The 18,925-nt window shown below is 41.4% G+C and overlaps 1 protein-coding gene across 6 annotated transcripts in view; it reads right to left on the bottom strand.

Moving 5' to 3' along the window:
* The window catches only part of Smad4 (SMAD family member 4), a 69,002-nt gene that overhangs the window by 18,692 nt on the left and 31,385 nt on the right, over nucleotides 1–18,925 (bottom strand). For 3 of the 6 annotated variants that reach the window (NR_157374.1, NM_008540.3, XM_011246855.2), the window contains exons 5-8: nucleotides 9,177–9,386; nucleotides 5,298–5,417; nucleotides 5,087–5,203; nucleotides 3,714–3,764 (exon numbers count right to left, since the gene is read on the bottom strand). Coding sequence is in view for 5 of the 6 variants with exons in the window: in NM_008540.3 (NP_032566.2) it covers nucleotides 3,714–3,764; nucleotides 5,087–5,203; nucleotides 5,298–5,417; nucleotides 9,177–9,386 (498 nt within the window). In the remaining variant the exon portion in view is untranslated. The remainder of the gene's footprint in view (nucleotides 1–3,713; nucleotides 3,765–5,086; nucleotides 5,204–5,297; nucleotides 5,418–9,176; nucleotides 9,387–18,925) is intronic. The other 3 variants (NM_001364967.1, XM_006525701.3, NM_001364968.1) reach the window with 2 other exon arrangements.

The following is an 18,925-nucleotide window of genomic DNA, read 5'->3' on the forward strand; positions in this document are numbered from 1 at the left end:
TAAGCTGCAGCCTGATGTGGGGTAACATGCACTGACCTGCTAATAGCTGACAGAGGTTTAAGCAATTAAGAATAAGAAGGAAGTTGTATTAGGTCACAACAGAGAGCAACAATGGAAACCCAAGCCCTAAGAAGGAGGAAAGGAGGAGTCTCTATCTATGAGGACACAAGGCTACAGGTAACCTAAGTGGGAGAGAAGGGAGAGAACTTGGTACAACTGGGCTACAAGCTACTTCACGAAAAGTTTTTTCACTCTCAGAAGTCAGAAGGGAAGGCTTTATTTTAAAAATAATGCAAAGCTGACAGAAAATACCCCTTAAGCTTTTTTTTGCATATATCTGTTATTTTGCCTCAAAGACAAGCCTAAAAAAAATTTAAAATAAAAAATAAAAAATTTCTGTAGGACTAGTAGAAACAAGAAACTGGGGCTATGCAGTCCAGAGAGTACTTCATGAAATGTGCAGGCAAATCCTAAGTGAGAGAGCCCAGACCCAGAAAGACAACATGGCATGTACTCACTGATAAGTGGACATTAGCCATAAAGTACAGGATAGCCATGCTACAGTCCACAGACCCAAAGAAGCCAAGTAATAAGGAGGGACCAAGGGAGGGCGCTGAATCCCACCCAGAAGGGGAAATACAACAGACACTGGAGGTGGAAGGAGGAGGGAACTGGGCAGGAGGAGGGGGTCAGGTGTGAGGAGAGGAAGGGCAGCAGGGCAAGACCGGAGATGGGAAATTGGGGGCATCTCTGGGACAAACCAGAGACCTGAAATGGGGGAGGGTCCCAAGAATCTATGGAGGTGACCCTAGTTGAGACTTCTAGTAACTGGGGATAGTGGCCACCTCCTGAGGCCAAGTGGGACTTCCAGTGGAGGGAGGGGGACACCAACTCATTCAAAAAACCTTTTGACCCAAAATCTGTCCTGCCTACAAGATGTACAGAGATAAAGATGGAGTAAAGATTGAGGGAATGGCCAACCAGTGATTGGCCCAACTTGAGGCCCATCCCATGGGAGATGTAGAGCCAACTCCTGAGACTATTAGTGATACTCTGCTATGCTTGCAGACAGGAACCTAGCATAACAGTCTCCTGAAAGGCTTCATCCAACAGTGGATAAAAAAAGATGGAGAGTCCCACAGCCAAACATTAGGTGGAGCCCAGGGAATCTTGTGGAAGAGTGGGGGGAAGGATTGAGGGAGCCAGAGGGGTTAAGGACACTACAAGAAGATCTACAGTCAATTAATCTAGGCCTGCAGAAGCCCAACAAAGACTGAACCACCAACCAAAGAACATGTATGGGCTGGAACTAGGCCCTACACATTTGTAGCAAATGTGTCTTCATGTGTATCCCCTAGCCATTAGAGTGAGGGCTACCTCTTAACTCTGCTGCCTGACTCTGGATCACTTTCTCCTAACTAGGCTGCCTTGTCAGGCCTTGGTGAGAGACGGTGCACTCAGCCATGCTTCAACTTGATATGCTAGGGTGGGTTGGTGCCCAAGAGAGAGGGGCTTCCCTTTCTCTGAGAAAAAGGAGAGGAAATAGTGGAAGGGGGGGGAGGACTTGGGAGGGAGGGCTGTGAAGAGAGGAGGGAAGGGGCTGCAATCAGGATGTTAAAGTGAATAAATAAATTAATAGAAAAACGATGTCATTAATGACCTGATTTGAGGTTCCTTTGTTTTAGTAATATAAGAACTCAGGTAAATACTGTTTGTAAAGGAGGGGTGGGTTGTAAAGCGCAGGTTTTACAAATACTGTACAGTTGTAGCTCTCCAAAGTATTACCTTTAATTTCTGAAAATAAGAATACAAAATCTGGATGGATGCCTAACAGACTCACTGAGTTACTTTTTATTTGAATGTGATACCAATAAATCTTTTATGAGCATATGAATATTCTCCTGAAACACAAGCAACCTCAAAGATACTGAAGAAAACCTAACAGAGCGACTGACTGTTTAAAGACTTCTTAGGTAAGGCATCGGTAGTGCACACCTTTAATCCAGTACTCCAGAGGCAGAGACAGGTGGAGCTCTGTGAATTTAAGGTCAGCCTGGTCTAAATAGTACGTTTCCAGGACAGCCAGGGTTACAGTGGGGAGAAGACTATTTCTTTTCTATTTGTCCAAGAATGAAAGTAGGTGTGTAGACTGGTCACTGTACATGACTATGGCTGGCATTAGGTGGCAGCAGCGGCACGGACAGTGGAGGGCAGAGTGAGGTGCATGACCCTAGCACTCCAATGTGTCCTGTCTTGTGATACTAACATCTTCGTATCTCTGCCTTGGAGTTTCTATTGCTGTGGTAACACACTATGATGAAAAACAACTTGGGCTTATTTCATCTTACAAGTTTCAAGTCACAATCCATCCCTGAGCAAAGTCAAGGCAGAGCTTGGGCCAGGAACTGAAGCAGAGCCCATGGAGGAACACTGCTAACTAGGCTTGCTCCTCTTATAGCAACCAGAACCACCAACCCAGGAATGGCACTGCCCAGAGTGAGCCGAGCTCTCCCATATCAATCATCAAAAACCAGACCAAAACCAGAGTTCTAACCTACAGACGCTACGCTAGAAGTGTAAGTGCAGAACTACACCTTTCCTCCAATTAAGTGGATAACAATCCCTTTCAGGATGCCCTTGCCATTAAGCCACATCTGTGTTCTACTGAAAGATAGATGCAGGCTGCTACAGCGGTATCATGAAGTAGTCAGTAGTATTCTCTAAACAGTGGGGGCTACTGTGGGAAGAATGAAGTAAATTTAAACTGCCACTACTTATTTCCACTGTACATTTCCTTCAGTATTACGTCTTTCTTCATAACTGGACCATCCTTATTCCTGCAGACCATCTCCTCCTGAGCTACATATAAAACACTAAGTAATCCTTTAACTTATAGGTAAGGGTCCTTGTAGCTATATTTCTAAAGTCTTATTAGAAACATACAGTTGTCCTGTGTCTAGAAAGGGTTGTTCCAGAAGAGCCATCAGACACCAAAACCTGCAGTTGCTTCAGGTCTCTTACGTAAAATGATGCTATGTTTGCAAATAATATACTAAAAGGAACATGTAAACCGTATGAGACTGCTACATGGTCTGATATAAAGGACCTGAACAGTCTGAGAATTGGGTATCTGAGGGGCATCCTAGGATCAGAACCATGTGAATACTGAGAGCCAACTAACTGTAAGTCTATCTTCTGAAATGAAGAAAATCAGTTAAAAAGAAACAGAATTAGAAAACCTCACATTCCCGTTGTTTGTATCTTTGACGCTTCACGTTTTCAGGGTTTTTCTGTTGTCAAACTCTGTCTCTACCACGTGGGCCCTGGGGATCACTCAGTCTCATCAGACTCAACAGCAAGTCCCTTCACCCACTAAACCACATCACTAGCCTCTTCCCTGGGTTTCTAAGGTACAGTTCTGAAACTATTCTACTTAAGCTTACTTTCCTTCTGCTGAATATTTATGTATTCCATGCCCAAACTTGACAATACCATACTTAGTATCTGATTTTAAAAGTTTTTTACTTTTCTTTCAGACAGTTAAAAATTAACTAAATATTATCTATGTGTTACTATCAGCTACTCTTAAACTGCTGATTAAGTCAGTGAATATTACACTATCTGAGTTTAGTTACCCTGTAATATGCACTGGCATATGCATATCAATTATCATAATAAATATATACAGAAAATCAATATTGAAATATACTTACCAGGATGATTGGAAATGGGAGGCTGGAATGCAAGCTCATTGTGAACTGGCCCTAAGAAGAAAACATAATAAAAACCCCATTTTATTCATTAAAAGTTTTCCAGTGCTAAAACTTTTAATAAATCTTAAATACAAATATCATAAGCCTTAAAATTTGTTTAGATCAAGTTTATGTCAAGAATTTAAGTTTATTTCTTGAATTATGTCAGATATCTTAGTGTTATCTGACAAATCCTATCTAACAATTTACCAGCTATACATGCAATACTTAGTACAGCTTATAAATTATTTATATAACAGAATAGTATAATTAATAATGTAATATATAATGATTTAAATTGCTAACCTTTCTAAAAGTAAATGCTTCTACTTGTTAAATTAGGAATATTTATATACTGGAACAGTAGCAATCATAATTGAAAGCTTATTATTTGTTAACACATTGTGCTAAAAACTTCACAGAATTACTATATTCACTTTTTACAATATTGCTTCAAGCAGATAAAATTACAACCCTTGAGGCTTAGTAAGTTTAAACAAGTGACCAGCAAGCATAGAGCAAACCCAATAATTGTACACACTGGTCCTGGCAGCCATTAGAAATCACCTTCTCTGACCACATGGGAAGATAGTAATGTAACTGATATGTGACAATAAGCATATAGCATAAATCTCCCCCTATATATACATATCACACACACACTCATTTATATGACTGGAAGGATATACTAGAAGAATCCTGGGTTATAAGACTCTAGTGTTGTTATTTATACCTTTGTACTTCCCAATATTTGTGTACTATTGATCTTAAAATGAAAGGAAAAGTGATATGGAAGACTAATAGGACACTTTTTTCTTCATCCCTATACTTGTGATTTTTAAAGTCAAATGAACAATGTTCCTATTCGGCCTGAAATGGACTGTCTGTAGGGTGTCGTTCTCAATGATGCCTATATGAAAAAGACAGCTCTACAGAGTCAACGTGTAAGTATCTCTTGTATCTACCGCAATGATTCTGCAGTGAGGGAAACCTTGAGATCATAGCATTCAAGGGCTTAAGTCAACTGTGGGTGGATACACAAACAAGACCTGAAAACAAAAGGCAAACAAATGAATGGAAGTCAATGCGGTGTTGATGAACCATCAGTCACAGTGAAATGAATGTTCTCAGAGACCATCGTGCAAAACAGAGGTATGGTGACTAGTTACAGAGCTGTTTACAAAAAACACTGAAAAAGTAAAAAGCACTAGTTATTTAATAAAATTAAATTCTAAGATGAAAAAAAGATGCAAAACCATTTTTTAAGAAAATAGAAATCAAAGTCCTAGCTAGAAAAGAAAAAGGCCCTGCTTACAATGAAAACGAGAGCTTACAGTAATGTCCAGGATGGGGCGGCATAGGCGGGTGGTGCTGAAGATGGCCGTTTTGGTGGTGAGGCAAATTAGGTGTGTATGGTGCAGTCCTACTTCCAGTCCAGGTGGTAGTGCTGTCTAAAAATTAAGGCCCATATGCATTAATTTGCTTTTATAAAGGCTGCCTATTTTTTCTCAACTATTTAAAAGGTTTTAAAAAGCATGTACATACTATGATGGTAAGTAGCTGGCTGAGCAGTAAATCCATTCTGCTGCTGTCCTGGCTGAGGCCCTGAAGCTATCTGCAACAGTCCTTCACTATGGCTGCCCGCCAGAATACTGGCCGGCTGACCTAGAGAAACAAGAAGACATTAACATGGCACATGGATAGATGCGATTTTATGCTTTTATACAAAACTGAAGATCTAATTATATCTGATAATCCACAATTACAAAAGTGGACCAAAAGTAGAACTCATCCATTGCCTATCAAATAAAAAGTCTACAAGCAAACCTTCGGAAGTTGTTCAGAACGTCCCTTTCCTAGCCATGTCTTCCATGTTAGTGCCTATCTCCTCTCAATGCTGAGAAATGCAGCCGCACGCCTAAGCTATCACAACAGGCTGAGCAGCATCAGTTCACTCCTCACCCAGACCACACTGGACTTTCCTGACTAAGGTCTTCAAAACACAGGCAGGAAAATGCTGCCAACATAAAGTCAGTCGTCATGGCACTGGTGCTGGTAATGCAGGACAATGGCATTCAACAACAACAACAACAACAACAACAACAACGAGCACAGGAGGCACATGTTTTAGATGGAATAGGATGGCAAGGGTGAAAAATAACAGAAAATAAAACAACAACTAGGTCCATGTCAAACCAATACACCGTTTGTAAAACAACCGACAAAAGCCTATCCGTCAATTTTAAACATTTTCATATCCTTTTTACACAATCAGAATCATGCCAAGAATGTCACTGTGTACCCATATTTGTATTAAATTAGTTGCTCTTTCTGTAATACACCAAGAAAATAAGTTTCATTTGGCTCCTATTTTGCTCAAAATAAGTTTCATGATGTTTTATTATCTGGCATTTTAAGGTATTCTGTAAGTGGAAAAAACCTATTTCTTAAAGCAAGCATTGCGTCATGTTTATTCCAGTTGGAAAACACTGAAAGGTTCTTACTATTATTTGTCACCAACACTGTAGAGTGCAATCAGAAACTAAGTCACTGCAATCCAAAAATATCAAGAAAAAGGAACTTGCTAGGCAGAGCGGTATGGCCAAAGTCCCAGCCTGAGAAAGGTAAGCAAGAGCTATAAATGCTAAGACTCTTGTCTCAAAATAACAAAAACAAAAACAAGGGCTATGTCTCCTCCCCACATGGCATTGCTCCTTAAAACCAAGGCCTGCCTGCAAAGCCACTGCTCTTATCTCTAGTGAGCACTGCTGCCACAGCAGACACAATGTCACAGTGAAACAGAGCTCGTGTAAAGGCTTTCCCACCCTCTGTCTGTCTGTCTAATGTCTTTCCTTCAATTTTATCAATGTCTTTTTAGATATAAGAAAAAAATCTTACCACAAGTTCTAAAATCTACATATTTATATTTCAATTATAAAAATCTACTGTAAAAAGTACTAAGGCAGAATTGGATACATTTCCTTCATTCACATCTTTTAACAGCCTTCAAGCACAACTCTTCCTGCAGGAAGGGAAAGGAAAGGAGAGGTAAGAGGAGGGGCAAAAGTCAGAATGAAGTCACCTTGGAAATCCCTGAACAAAGTCTGACTTCCAGAGACCATAAAACAAGCGCAGGCCTGGGCTCCAGCAGCGATCTCCATATAAGAGGATGTCACCTATTTTATTTTCCATCTCCACCATTTCTGTCACCCACACTCCAAATGAGTAAATAGAGACAGGAAGCCAGAAGTGTGAGGTAGGCAACATGCAGCCACACATGTAACACTAGCATTTCAGAGGTGGAAACATGGAAATCAGGAGTCCAAAGCTGACCTGACTTATGGAGTGAAATCTTGTCTCCACCCCTGCCCCCAAAAAGCTATATACATACACATGTCAAATGTGAACATGAATTATCTGTGCTAAGATTGTAACCACTGAAAAATTCTGCTTGCAAGTGGTAGAAATGGACTAATGAGAAATTGTGAAAATATTACAAGGGCTGGGCGTACCCAGTGGGAAACCTCTTGCCTATCATAGGTGACACACTAGCTTAGACCCCAGCCTGGGAGGAAAAGGAGTGGGCAAAAACACTTAAGAAACAAACCTACTTATCCCAAAGATTAAAGTCCAATGTTAAGTCTAACACAGATGAACATTCTCTTAGGTAGTGACAAAATATCAATCCTTATAGTCAAAATCTCTTGCCAATATAGGTTTTTAAACAATGCTCTTAGCAATCAAATGCAATTAACACTGTTCGCATGCTCTATAAGCCATTTAAATGTAAAAATAGTAATTAGGGGCTAAGAAGATGTCTCAGTGCAAAGCGCTTGCTCCCCACGCATGAGGGGCCTAAAATCTAATCCCCAGAAGCCACATAAAGCTAGGTACAATGGTGTGTGTGTGTGTGTGTGTGTGTGTGTGTGTACTTCCTCTGCGGGGTACAGTCAGAATCACCGGCACCAGACAGCTAGACTGGCAGATGCAGCTCAAACAAGAGACCCTGACTCAAGTAAGATGGAGAGAAAGGACCAATGACAGAGGTTGTCCCCGACTTTAGCATGTATACCACAGCACACACAGCACCATTCACACATACATGTATATCACACACAGTCAAAAAAAAATTTTAACAAATTCTCAATTAAAGCAGATTATTCTATAAAACAGGAAGGTTTTCAACCTCTGGTACTGTAAAAGCAAGTAACAATATAAACAAAACCAGATCACACCATCTTGTTAGGCCGAAGGTGAAGTTCAGCCATCAAGGGTTTACCTAGCATGGACAAGGTCTTAATTTCCATTGAAATGATCAAGAAACAAAGAAAGGAAAAGAAGGAAGAAAAGAGAACAAACAGAGATTAAGCCTCCTGTGACATGGTATAAAAGGTAACATTTTTACCACAAGAATTCTTTTCAAAGATGTAGCTTTTAGCTTTATACTGAAACTGGTCAAAAATACTTGAAGGTCTACCCGGGAAATAACTATTGAAAGCAAATCTGTTTAAGTGCCTTTTTTCCCAAGTAATCACAAAAGAAAACTGAGAAATTATAAAGTTACTCTGTCAGATAAAATAATGGACTAAAAATAGGCTTCAAATGCATTGACAGATTTTATAAATATCATGGTTCAAAGATGTTTGCCGGTCCAGTGAGATGGCTCAATAGGTAAGGTTCTCGCAACACAAGCTTGGTCACTTGTGTCACCAAGAACCCATGTGAGAGGCTGGAGAGATGGCTCAGCAGGTAAGAGCACTGACTGCTCTTCCAGAGGTCCTGAGTTCAATTCCCAGCAACCACATGGTGGCTCACAACCATCCGTAATGGGATCTGATGCCCTCTTCTGGTGTGTCTGAAGATAGTGTACTCACATAATATATAAACAAACAAATCTTTAAAAAAAAGAAAATGTAAAGATGGAAGGAGAGAAATGACTCCACAAAGTTGTCCCCTGATCTCCACACACACACTGTGACTCACATGTGCTCATGCACATACATGCGCACACACAATTACACAAACACATATGAAAATTAAAAATTAAATAAAAATTACTTGTTAACTACTTAAATATTTCTCTAAAATCTATCTGAAAACTACAGGACACTTCATGCTCGTACATGTAATAGTAACAACGTATGCAAGATTACAATCAAGGCCATTATACTTGACTGTATGTCAGTATCAGAAACTTTAAATAAATTACAAACACTACCTTCTCCAGAATGAACTCAAACACCAATTTAACATAAGCTTACTTCCAGGCTGAGTGGTAAGGCTCAGGAGTGAGAATTCACCTAAGGCATGGATCAGGCTCCATACCATACCCAGCACCAGAAAGACCACAAAAGCTCCAAGTGGCTACACATAAATACTTGATGGTGAGGAAAACTTTCGACTCGATCTGACTGCAACACTCACTTGTGGAAGCCACAGGAATGTTGGGGAAGTTGGTGGTGCTGGTGGCGTTAGACTCTGCCGGGGCTAACAGAGCCGGGGCGCTGTACGTCTCCGTTGATGCGCGATTACTTGGCGGGTGTTGGATGGTTTGAATCGAATGTCCTTCAGTGGGTAAGGACGGCTGTCCTTCAAAGTCGTGAACGTACTCATCCTTCACTAACATACTTGGAGCTACGCATAAAACACAAACAAAAAAGATTTTCACAGTCTTCCATTTCCACAGAAAGGCTACATACAAGTAATATGACAGTACCTAAAACTTAACCACAGTATAAATAACTCAAATTCAGAATGTTTTTCATATAACAGACATGCATTTTATCAGCTCTAGCTACTTTAGAGATTTTATTAATTTGACTCACTAAACTTTGAAGACATATTCTTCAGTATTCTAGCGAATTCAGAAGTACACAATCGCTTACTCAACTGTGAAAGCCACTTACTCCAGGCAAAGTGCGCGAATGAATACTTAGTTCTACCTTTCTGCACTTCACGCTGTGATGAAGTGGGATTGGAAAGGTATTCAGACCAGGACCAAGGATGACAATTAACATATCATTTGGAGTTGCTGTACACTGAGAGTCCCTTTAAAAAGTCAGCCTGAAGCTAAATGTAGGGTGACTGCCGACAATGTGGCATCCAGAAGGCAGGCTAAAAAGATCACAAATCAACAAGCTTGAATTTCCTTTTCAAAATCCCAATCTACACAAAAATAATGAGAACACCAATAATTAAATCTTTCACAGTTTAGTGAGCAAATCTAGGGTCTGAATCATGAAGAACAGTTATCTTTAGTCAACTAGGGATTGATCTGCTTTGCTGGGGTTTTTGTTGTTGTTTTTTGGTTTTTTTGTTTGTTTGGTTGGTTGGTTGGTTTTTTTTGTGAGTGAAACTGAACTGTATTCCTATCAGTTAGTTCTCTGTTTAGAGCCTTCTCATGTGGTCTTGCACAATGCTTTGGGCTCTGCTGTCTCTCCAGTAAAACCAGCCTTTAGTCTCGCCCCTGCCCCCCCCCCCCCAGGGTTTCTCTGTGTAGCCCTGGCTGTCCTGGAACTCACTTTGTAGACCAGGTTGGCCTCAAACTCAGAAATCCACCTGCCTCTGCCTCCCAAGTGCTGGGATTAAAGGCGTGCGCCACCACGCCTGGTGCCTTTAGTCTTTTGAACTCATACTTGTAGATAACTACTGTAAAGTTACAATCAGCTGAACTCTAGGCTTAGGTATCTTCTTCGAGCTGTTACGTAAAGTCCACAAAGGCATTCTCTTCAACTGAAAAGCGAGTGTGTTACTCTCCTTATCCCGGTTAGCTACTGAATTGAGACTTCTAACAGGAGAAATGTTGCATATCTGTTCACGTTTCTGCATACAACCTCTTTTTTGACCTTTGAAACATGAAAATGTCGCTATTTGTTAAACTCATATATTCCAGTAGGGACTGGAGAGGAGGCTCAGGAGTTAAAGAGAGCAGCTTGCTTATCCCTAGCTTGGTTCCTTCCCAGCACCCCAGGTCAGAGAGTTCATAACTTCCTATCACCCCAGTTCCTGATGCACCTCTAGCCTCAAGGGTCCTACACACATATGCATAAACTCAGAGACACAGAAATAAACACACAATAAAAAATACAGCTTCAAGAAACTCCCATGGAAAACAATTCAATGATAAGATACTTTATACATTATCATTTATCAGTTAAAAAGTCAAACCTACAAGAGCAACCTGCTTACAAGACTTACTGCTGTAATAGTGGAACAAATGTTTCTAGAGTAACCAATCGCTCTTTTTTTTCATCAGATTTAAGGCCCACTTCATAAGATAGACCCCATACCTGACACTGTTAAGGTAGTCACAAACCTAAGCCTAGATAGCTCACAGACCCTAGAGGAAAATGTATTACTATTATTCTGCTAACAGAACAAAGCAACACAACGCCTTCTAAGGGCATCCTGCTGTACTCCTAGATGAGTCATCACCCGTCCCGTATCAGAGAAGCTTCTCTTGCAGCAAATTAACAGAGACTCCCAACTGGACACTGCAGAGAGCAGGAGGCTCGGGATCCCCCACCTCCCCCATGAGTCTTCATCAAATCCCTCCCATCAAGGCCCGGGCAACTGAAGAGGAGGTGAAAGATTGTAAGAGGCAGAGGTGGTAGATGACTGCAAGGAAAGTGTCTTCAGGACACAACAGGACTGATGTAAATATGAACTCAAGAGACTGGAAATACAGACACTGTACAAGTTCAAAGCCAACAAAAATCCCAGCACTGAGATGGTGAAGCAGACACAAAATCATCCAATGGCGTATCACTGGGCATATCAACCACATTCCAGGGCAGGCCCAAGTATCTGGCCAACACAAAATCAATTCTATATTTTTTGTTTTGGTATTTTTTGCCTTGATGGTTATTTGAACCTCTGTTTTTGTTTAATGGGGTTTTTTGAGTGATTGCGGTGGATCATGCACAAGTATGCAATAGGAAGGAGAGTAGGATGTGGGAGGAGTTAGGGAAGAAGGAATATTAACAAAATATACTCTATGTAAAAAGGAATTTTAAATTAGAAAGTTGGCCCTAAATACTCACTAATGTTGAACAAAGTATTATAATAAATAAAATCCTGTTTAAGGCATTAGTTGGGTATGGTTAAACTTTTTTAGTTTTCTAATTATGCTCTTAGCAAAATTCTGGAGTTTTCTTCAGAAAGATCTTGGCATCTCTATTTAATTCCTGGACATTTAGGGCTTTGCTGAAGTGACTGAGGATTTTTTTTTAACCTACTGGCAATGCTAATACAAAAGGAACCAGCTGTGAACTTGAAGGAACTGCTCTGAGAAGACTCCGCGGGCGGGCGACTGTGACATCCGGAAGCAGCAGCTGGCGTCCCTGTAAATAGCTAAGCCTCCTTTCCCAGATACAAGTCTGGACCTTGGACTTTTCAGCTTCCCGACTCCCCGCCTGCTTTCCAGCAGGTCGTTTTCGCTGTTTGTCTGTTGTATATGTGTGTTTCCTCGCCCCAATAAACTTTCCTAGAGCTCAGAATCTGTGATTCTTTCCAACGATGTTTGCAGTGTTCAGAGATTTCGCCAACGCCACCTGTTGCACTTCATTTTTCTGCCTTTTAATTCTTTAACTAGCAGAAAAAAAGAACCTAACCAAAACCCCCAGACTGTCCTTCTCAGACCCTGTCTTGGGAATCCTTCTGAAGATGATCAACTCATTGAGGAAGGGCATGAAGGGAATGTTCCCAGTGCTGAGTTCAGTCCCTCCATCAGACACAGAATGTCTGTATCCCTTCACCTGGTGAGGAAGAATTCTGGCCCCCTGGGAATCAAAGTGCCTGAGTATACATCACCAAGGACATCTATTTAGGCAAACTTGAGTTCCCATGTTTAACCTCATCCTCAAGCCATTGGAGACAAGACCGTTGTCAAACCTAAGAAAATGCACCTAAAAATCACACAGCACAGGAGTCTCTCAAGATCACCAATGTAAAGATGCTGCATTAGTCTACAAGCACACACTCAGGGGCCCAGTCCAACGTGCTTGACTGATGACTCTCCTCTATATCCCACAGGCCTGACTCACTTGAAGCAATGGCACAATCCACATGAAAAGACATCAGCAAGCAGAAAACACTGAGTATGCTGACCATTGAGTTAGCTGAACTTAAAAGCCAACTTCCAGACAAGGGGCTCTGTATCCAAAATATTAAACCTATGACAGGACAGATTAATCACCTTGTCTCTGATGTTGCCCAACTGTTCGTCCAATATGAGGATAGAAAGGTCATCACAGTCCCTGCAACACCCACACGGGGACAGCATGGCGCTATGGACTACCACACTGCTGTTTTTCTATTCCAGGCTGTGAAGAGGAAGCCTATCAGATGACAGGAAACCATTTTCCCCAATCTGATCCCACTCCCTGGTTCTCAGCAACTTCTTACAAGCCACTTGGCTGGGAATTACAAAGCTTTCGGTGAGTGCCATTACAGAGAGCAGGAGTTCCAGCAACCTTCCAGAGGCACCAGATGATACACTCAAAGGCTGGGAAAGGGCTCTCAGCAGAGGCTGCCGTCCTGTCCACACCAGGAGCTGATCATTTCTGTAGCAGTCCTGCTTCAGTCAAGGACATTACATTCCAGAGACTGATAACCCAAGCCTGTCATGAAGGTCTGAGGGCTGTAGCCAAGGGTGCCACAACATTAGGGAAATGGTAGGTCTTATCGGGGAATTGCAGAGAGTTTGATTAGGTTAAAAAATCTAGGAGAAAGTTCCGTAAGCTCTGCATCTCTTCTCAACTGTCTTAGGTTGTCAGCCACATTATAAAATAAAGTCATCATCTTACCCTTTAATTGATTTGACAAACATTGGGGGAAAAAAACCACTTTAGGCACATGAAAGACTGCTCACTGGCACACCATGGGTTGGAAAAAGAACTTACATCAAGACCAGAACTGAAGCACATGAATGTGGATGATTTAGCTCGAGATGCCTGATCATCTTCTATCATGGAGTCTGACAAGATGGTTGCTCAAAATGCACAGATGATAGCACAAGTCATGAAGGATCTGAGGCTTACAGAATATGAACCCAGAATTATAAACTGGATGTTTAAGTGTGCCTTCCAATATGTGAGCACAGTTTTTGATGATGCTAAAATGTATTCAAGCCATATCAAGAAGCTACTGTTGGTGCAGATGCACAAGTGGCAACACAGCACCATGCTGACCAGTCTGCTTTCTCCTCCCCTGAAAGACTTATTGGATTTTGCAAGACAAAGAAATGGTGGCTGTGATAAACTGTGATCCACCCTCGATGCATGTAACAATATATACTTGGTCTCCAATACACTGTACCAAAATTTAACAGCATGCTACACTGTTCAAGCTATATTTTAGAATATGGTATATTAATTATATTTATTATGTTTTCAATTAAAATGTTCAGCTTGTTTTAATAAAATTAGTAATGGTTTCCATCAAACTTTATGCACAGAAATAAAATTGCCAACAATTTCAAAGAAGGAAGGAAGGAAGAAAAAGAAGGAAGGAAGAAAGAAAGGAAAGAAGGAAGGTGGGAGTTAAGTTTGGAAGTGCTGCCAGCCTAGGGATTTTTTTCTTTTTTCAATTTAACTTAAAATATGTATTTCTTGGTAAAAACTTAAGACATCAATTAGGATAAGAGTCTGGAACAAAGGTTTTTGTTTGTTTGTTTGGTTGGTGGGTTTTTGGTTTTTCAAGACGGGTTTCTCTGTGTAGCCCTGGCTGTCCTGGAACTCACTTTGTAGACCAGGCTGGCCTCGAACTCAGAAATCTGCCTGCCTCTGCCTCCCGAGTGCTGGTATTAAAGGCGTGCGCCACCACGCCCGGCTGAAACTAAGTTTTTAACGAGAAAAAAAAAAAAAAAGCAAGTCACAAAACACTAAATATGATGATATACATGATATAGGGGCTTAGGAGATGGTTTGCCACCAAGACTAGATACCTGAGTATGGTTCCAAAAACTCAAAGTAAAAGAAGAGAAATGACACCCAGTAATCATGTGCATGAGCACATGCATGCGCGCAAGCACACACACACATCACTTTCTTAAAAAAAAAAAAAAAAAAGGAAACCCACCAAGGCCCAGAATAGTGTCCACAGTTTGTGACTTTTATATATATATATATAAAAAAGGGAATAATGCATGTATTTTTGGCATGAATACCAAAGAAACCCTGGAAGCAAACACTAGGGGCTAGTCCACGTGACTCACAGGCAGGCACAGAGCTCTGGGGGCACTTTCACTAGATACCTTTCTATACTATTTCATTTATGGACCAATTATACTGCTTATCAAAAAACTAATTAAAAAAGCAGAGTCTATACTTTTTTAAGTCCATAAAGAAAGACACACTGTTAAGGTGGCTCTCTCTCTAGAGGAACAGGACTGATGGAAAGGGTTTACTAGAGGCTTACAGGATGCAGTCAGGCTAGTCCAACAATAGCTGTCTCCTAAAGGGAAGTCCACAAGACTCCATGTCTCAGCCAGCCTTCACTATATATGGCAGTCCTGGAGGAGGAGGCTGACACAGTGAATGGAGGCCTCAGCAGCAACATCTATGAACTTGCCAGTCAGAGTGGGCAAGAAGGCAGAAAGCAAACATTTTTTTCTTCTGTGCCTTTACATAGGCTGCCATGAGGTGCCGCTGGATTTCAGGTGGGTCTTCCTGCCTCAAATGATGCAATAAGGAAACCTCCCCGCCAGGTGTGCCTAGTTGGGGCTTGGGTTTCTAATATAATCAAACTGACAATCAGCACTAGCTAACACAAGTCTTCTAGCCCTTTGTCAACCTGACATACAATCACATCTTATTTCATGCTTCTTTTCCAAATGAAACCAATAATCAGGTCAAAATTACACCTAACATGATACTCTCCCACATACACCCAGAAGCACAGTCTGTACTTTAGAAAGGTGACAATGCTTCGTGAAGGACACTCTTTTAGTACCTCAGATACAAAAAACCACTGGTGTTATTTCAACTAATGCTACACTTCAGGATAAAAAATTAACAGGAAAAAAACCCCACAAATATCTGAACAAACATATTCATAACAAAATATGAAAGAAACATTTATGTCAATTATAAACATCCTATCTGCAACTAGTCATATGATAACTCCTTCCTCTACTACCCATCCTGTAGTCCCTCCCCCCTCAGCAAGCATCTCAGCGGTCCTTTATCCTCCTTCTGGGGGAAGTGATGTACACTTCCATTCCCAGAGTCTGTGTCCTGCATCATCCTTCCTGGATTAGGCTGTCATGGTAACACCAAGAGACACACTGAAGTATCCCGTATACTTCAGACCAATCTTGCTTACTTCCATTATGGAGAAGCCACACAATCCCCTTTCAGTAACCTGGACCAATCACCCTTCCTAACACTGCTCCTATTTTCTTAGACTATAGGGTTAGAGCACCAGAACCCCAAAGTGGCCAAGAAAAAGTCCGAGCTTACAGCTTACAGCTCAGTGCAATGTTTGCTGTATCTCCTGACAGAAGCACTCACTCTGCACCCAAAATTTCTAAGCTAGCACAACTTAAGGTTCCATGACAGAAAGCAAAGTGGTGATGGTGGTGCAATGAGTCCCTTTCCTACCTCTTAGGTCCTAAAGCCACCAGTCCTAACTGTGGGAGAGACCATTTCTAAGCATGTGCTGCCTTCTGGAGAACCCTGCCCCTGGCCTCGAGGTTGGTGCTCCTGAATTGGTGCCATAGCTGTGTTTTCAAAAGACTGATCTTGTAGTGAAAATTCTGAAATTTTAGTTTCTTTAAAAACACAGAAATATTGTATGTTTTGTTTTAATTTTGTGGGGGATACAGGGCTGCTTCTGATTGTCCACAGCAGCTATGAGCTGCCTCGTTTCACTGGTGGTGGAAGAGAGGCCATGACTTTGCCAGCTGCAGATAGTACATTTGGAATTCTGAGAACTTTTCGGAGGGTATATAAATGCTAGGGTCCTGAAAGGCCGGGTGGGTTGTTGGTTATTGTTGGTTACAGTTTGTTAAGCAGTTATGTACAAAGAAGAAACAAAAGAAATTAGATATCCTAATGGCAAAGACCAAACTTAGGAAGTAGTCTAATGATAAGATCCCCCTCTTTTGGATCCCTGACTTTATTCAGGGATCTCTTTCCTTTCCTCTCTATCCTTTTTTTCTCTCTTACCTAGTCTTGGGGTTGAAAGGGTAGAAGGAAAAAAGGATGGAGAAGGGTGGAAAAGAGAAGAACCCACAAAGTAGCAAAAGACAAGACAGCTACATCGATCCATTCTTCTACCAGGACAGCTGCAATGGATCCATGGATCCCCTTACTCTTTCTTCTCTGGCTGTGAAGTGAGGTCCTTGGTCAGAAGCAATGCTGTGTGGATACCATGGTGGTGGATAAGGCATTCTGTAGGTCCATGATGGCAGTGCTGGCAGAGGCATTACATGCTGGAAACAGAGATCCAGAACCAGAAGCAGTATCCATTCTAGCAAGGACAAAGGATTGCCCTCTCTGTGAAGGAAGTGGTCCAATGTACTCAACCTGCCACCAGGCTTGCTGGCTGGTCACCACTCGGAATGGTGCCATATCTGAAAATCAGCGATGGTCTCTGTCCTTAGCGGATCAGCACTCAGCAACAGCTGTGCCCAGGCCAGCCTTGGTGATGGAAGCCCATGCTGTCTCACCCACATATAACCTCCATCTGTGCCACTACAGCCACTTTATTCATAGGCCCACTGGGCAATGACAGGGATGGCTGGAGAAAGGCAGTCCACTAAGGGAACAGTTCATCCTATCTTCATGATTACTGAACACGTCTCTGGTCATCTTTTGATGTGCATGTACATAGGACGGACATAAGCATCTTCACACCCTTAGCCATTCAAAGACGTCAATTCACATGCTTCTTCCCAAATGTCTTTCCAGTGTTCTAATCATGTTCTTTCCAATTCCCTGACTATCCCATCAAACCACTGGTTACAACCAACAAATCATTCAACAATCTTATATCTGACCATTTCTCCTTCAAAGCAAAACTACAACCGTGTGCACTTTTATCTCAAGTTCTACCCACAGTGAGGATTTTCTTTCACTGGTGCCTGCTTAACATGCAGAACCACGGGAAACTAGGCTTAATTTTCTCAGTCAATTACTCATATGGGACAACCCATGAGTCTGTAAGAATAGAGTCTATAAGACTGTGAGTCTATGCTTGTCGAAGAACTTCTCCTATTCCAGGCCCTATTCTAAACTAGTAGAGACCCAAATCACTTGGTCTATTAGCCAGAATAACACACCCAAGGGAGGACATGCTGTCTCCAGAACCCAAGTAGGTCCACTAAACACTTGGTGGTAGAAAGGACCAGGTACAATGACTTATCCTTTATCTTAGAACAACTCTGCATGACCCACACTACTGAGCTAAAAATTTCATGGAGGTAGAAGCCCTTAAATTACAGTTGTACTTATTTCCTATTCTTTGAATGTTGCCAATGTACATAGGAGTCCAAAGTAGTGGCTACCTGCTCACTTGGTCCAGTCACCATAATGCCATCAATATACCTGATCAGTGTGCTATTCTGTGGAAGAGATAGATGAGCACGATCCCTTCTAACTAAATTACAATACAGGTCTGGAGAGTTAATCTATCCTTGAGGTAAAACTGTCATTGTGTACTGCTGGCCTTACCAACTACAAGCAAATTGCTTCTGATAGTCCTTATAGATAGGTACCTGGAAAGGGGTATTTGCTAATCAACAACTGAAAACCATGTACCAGGAGACATCTTAAGCTCTTTAAGTAAGGACACCACATCTGGTACAGCAGCTGCAATCAGAGTCACTACTTGACTAAGCTTTCAACAGTCAACTGTCATTCTCCATGATCTAGGATCTGTCCTCCGCATAAGGCAAATAGGAGAGTTAAAGGGAAATGTAGTGTGAACCACCAATTGTGTATCTTTCAAGTCTAATCTTGGAATGAGGGCTTTGATTTCATTTTCTGCAACTTTTCAGCTCAATGGCTGCTAGAGAGGAAATTCTCTTCCAGGGCACACTGAGAAATCTTTAGGCTGTTTATATACATCTGGAGCTAGCCAAGTGCTCCCCTAAGTTCTTTTCCTCTGCTTCTGCATCTTGAGATACTAAAAGTTGGTTAATTTTATCCATAAACTTATTTTTGTCAATT

Source organism: Mus musculus, chromosome 18 (assembly GCF_000001635.26).
Source record: "Mus musculus strain C57BL/6J chromosome 18, GRCm38.p6 C57BL/6J".
Classification (NCBI taxonomy): domain Eukaryota; kingdom Metazoa; phylum Chordata; class Mammalia; order Rodentia; family Muridae; genus Mus; species Mus musculus.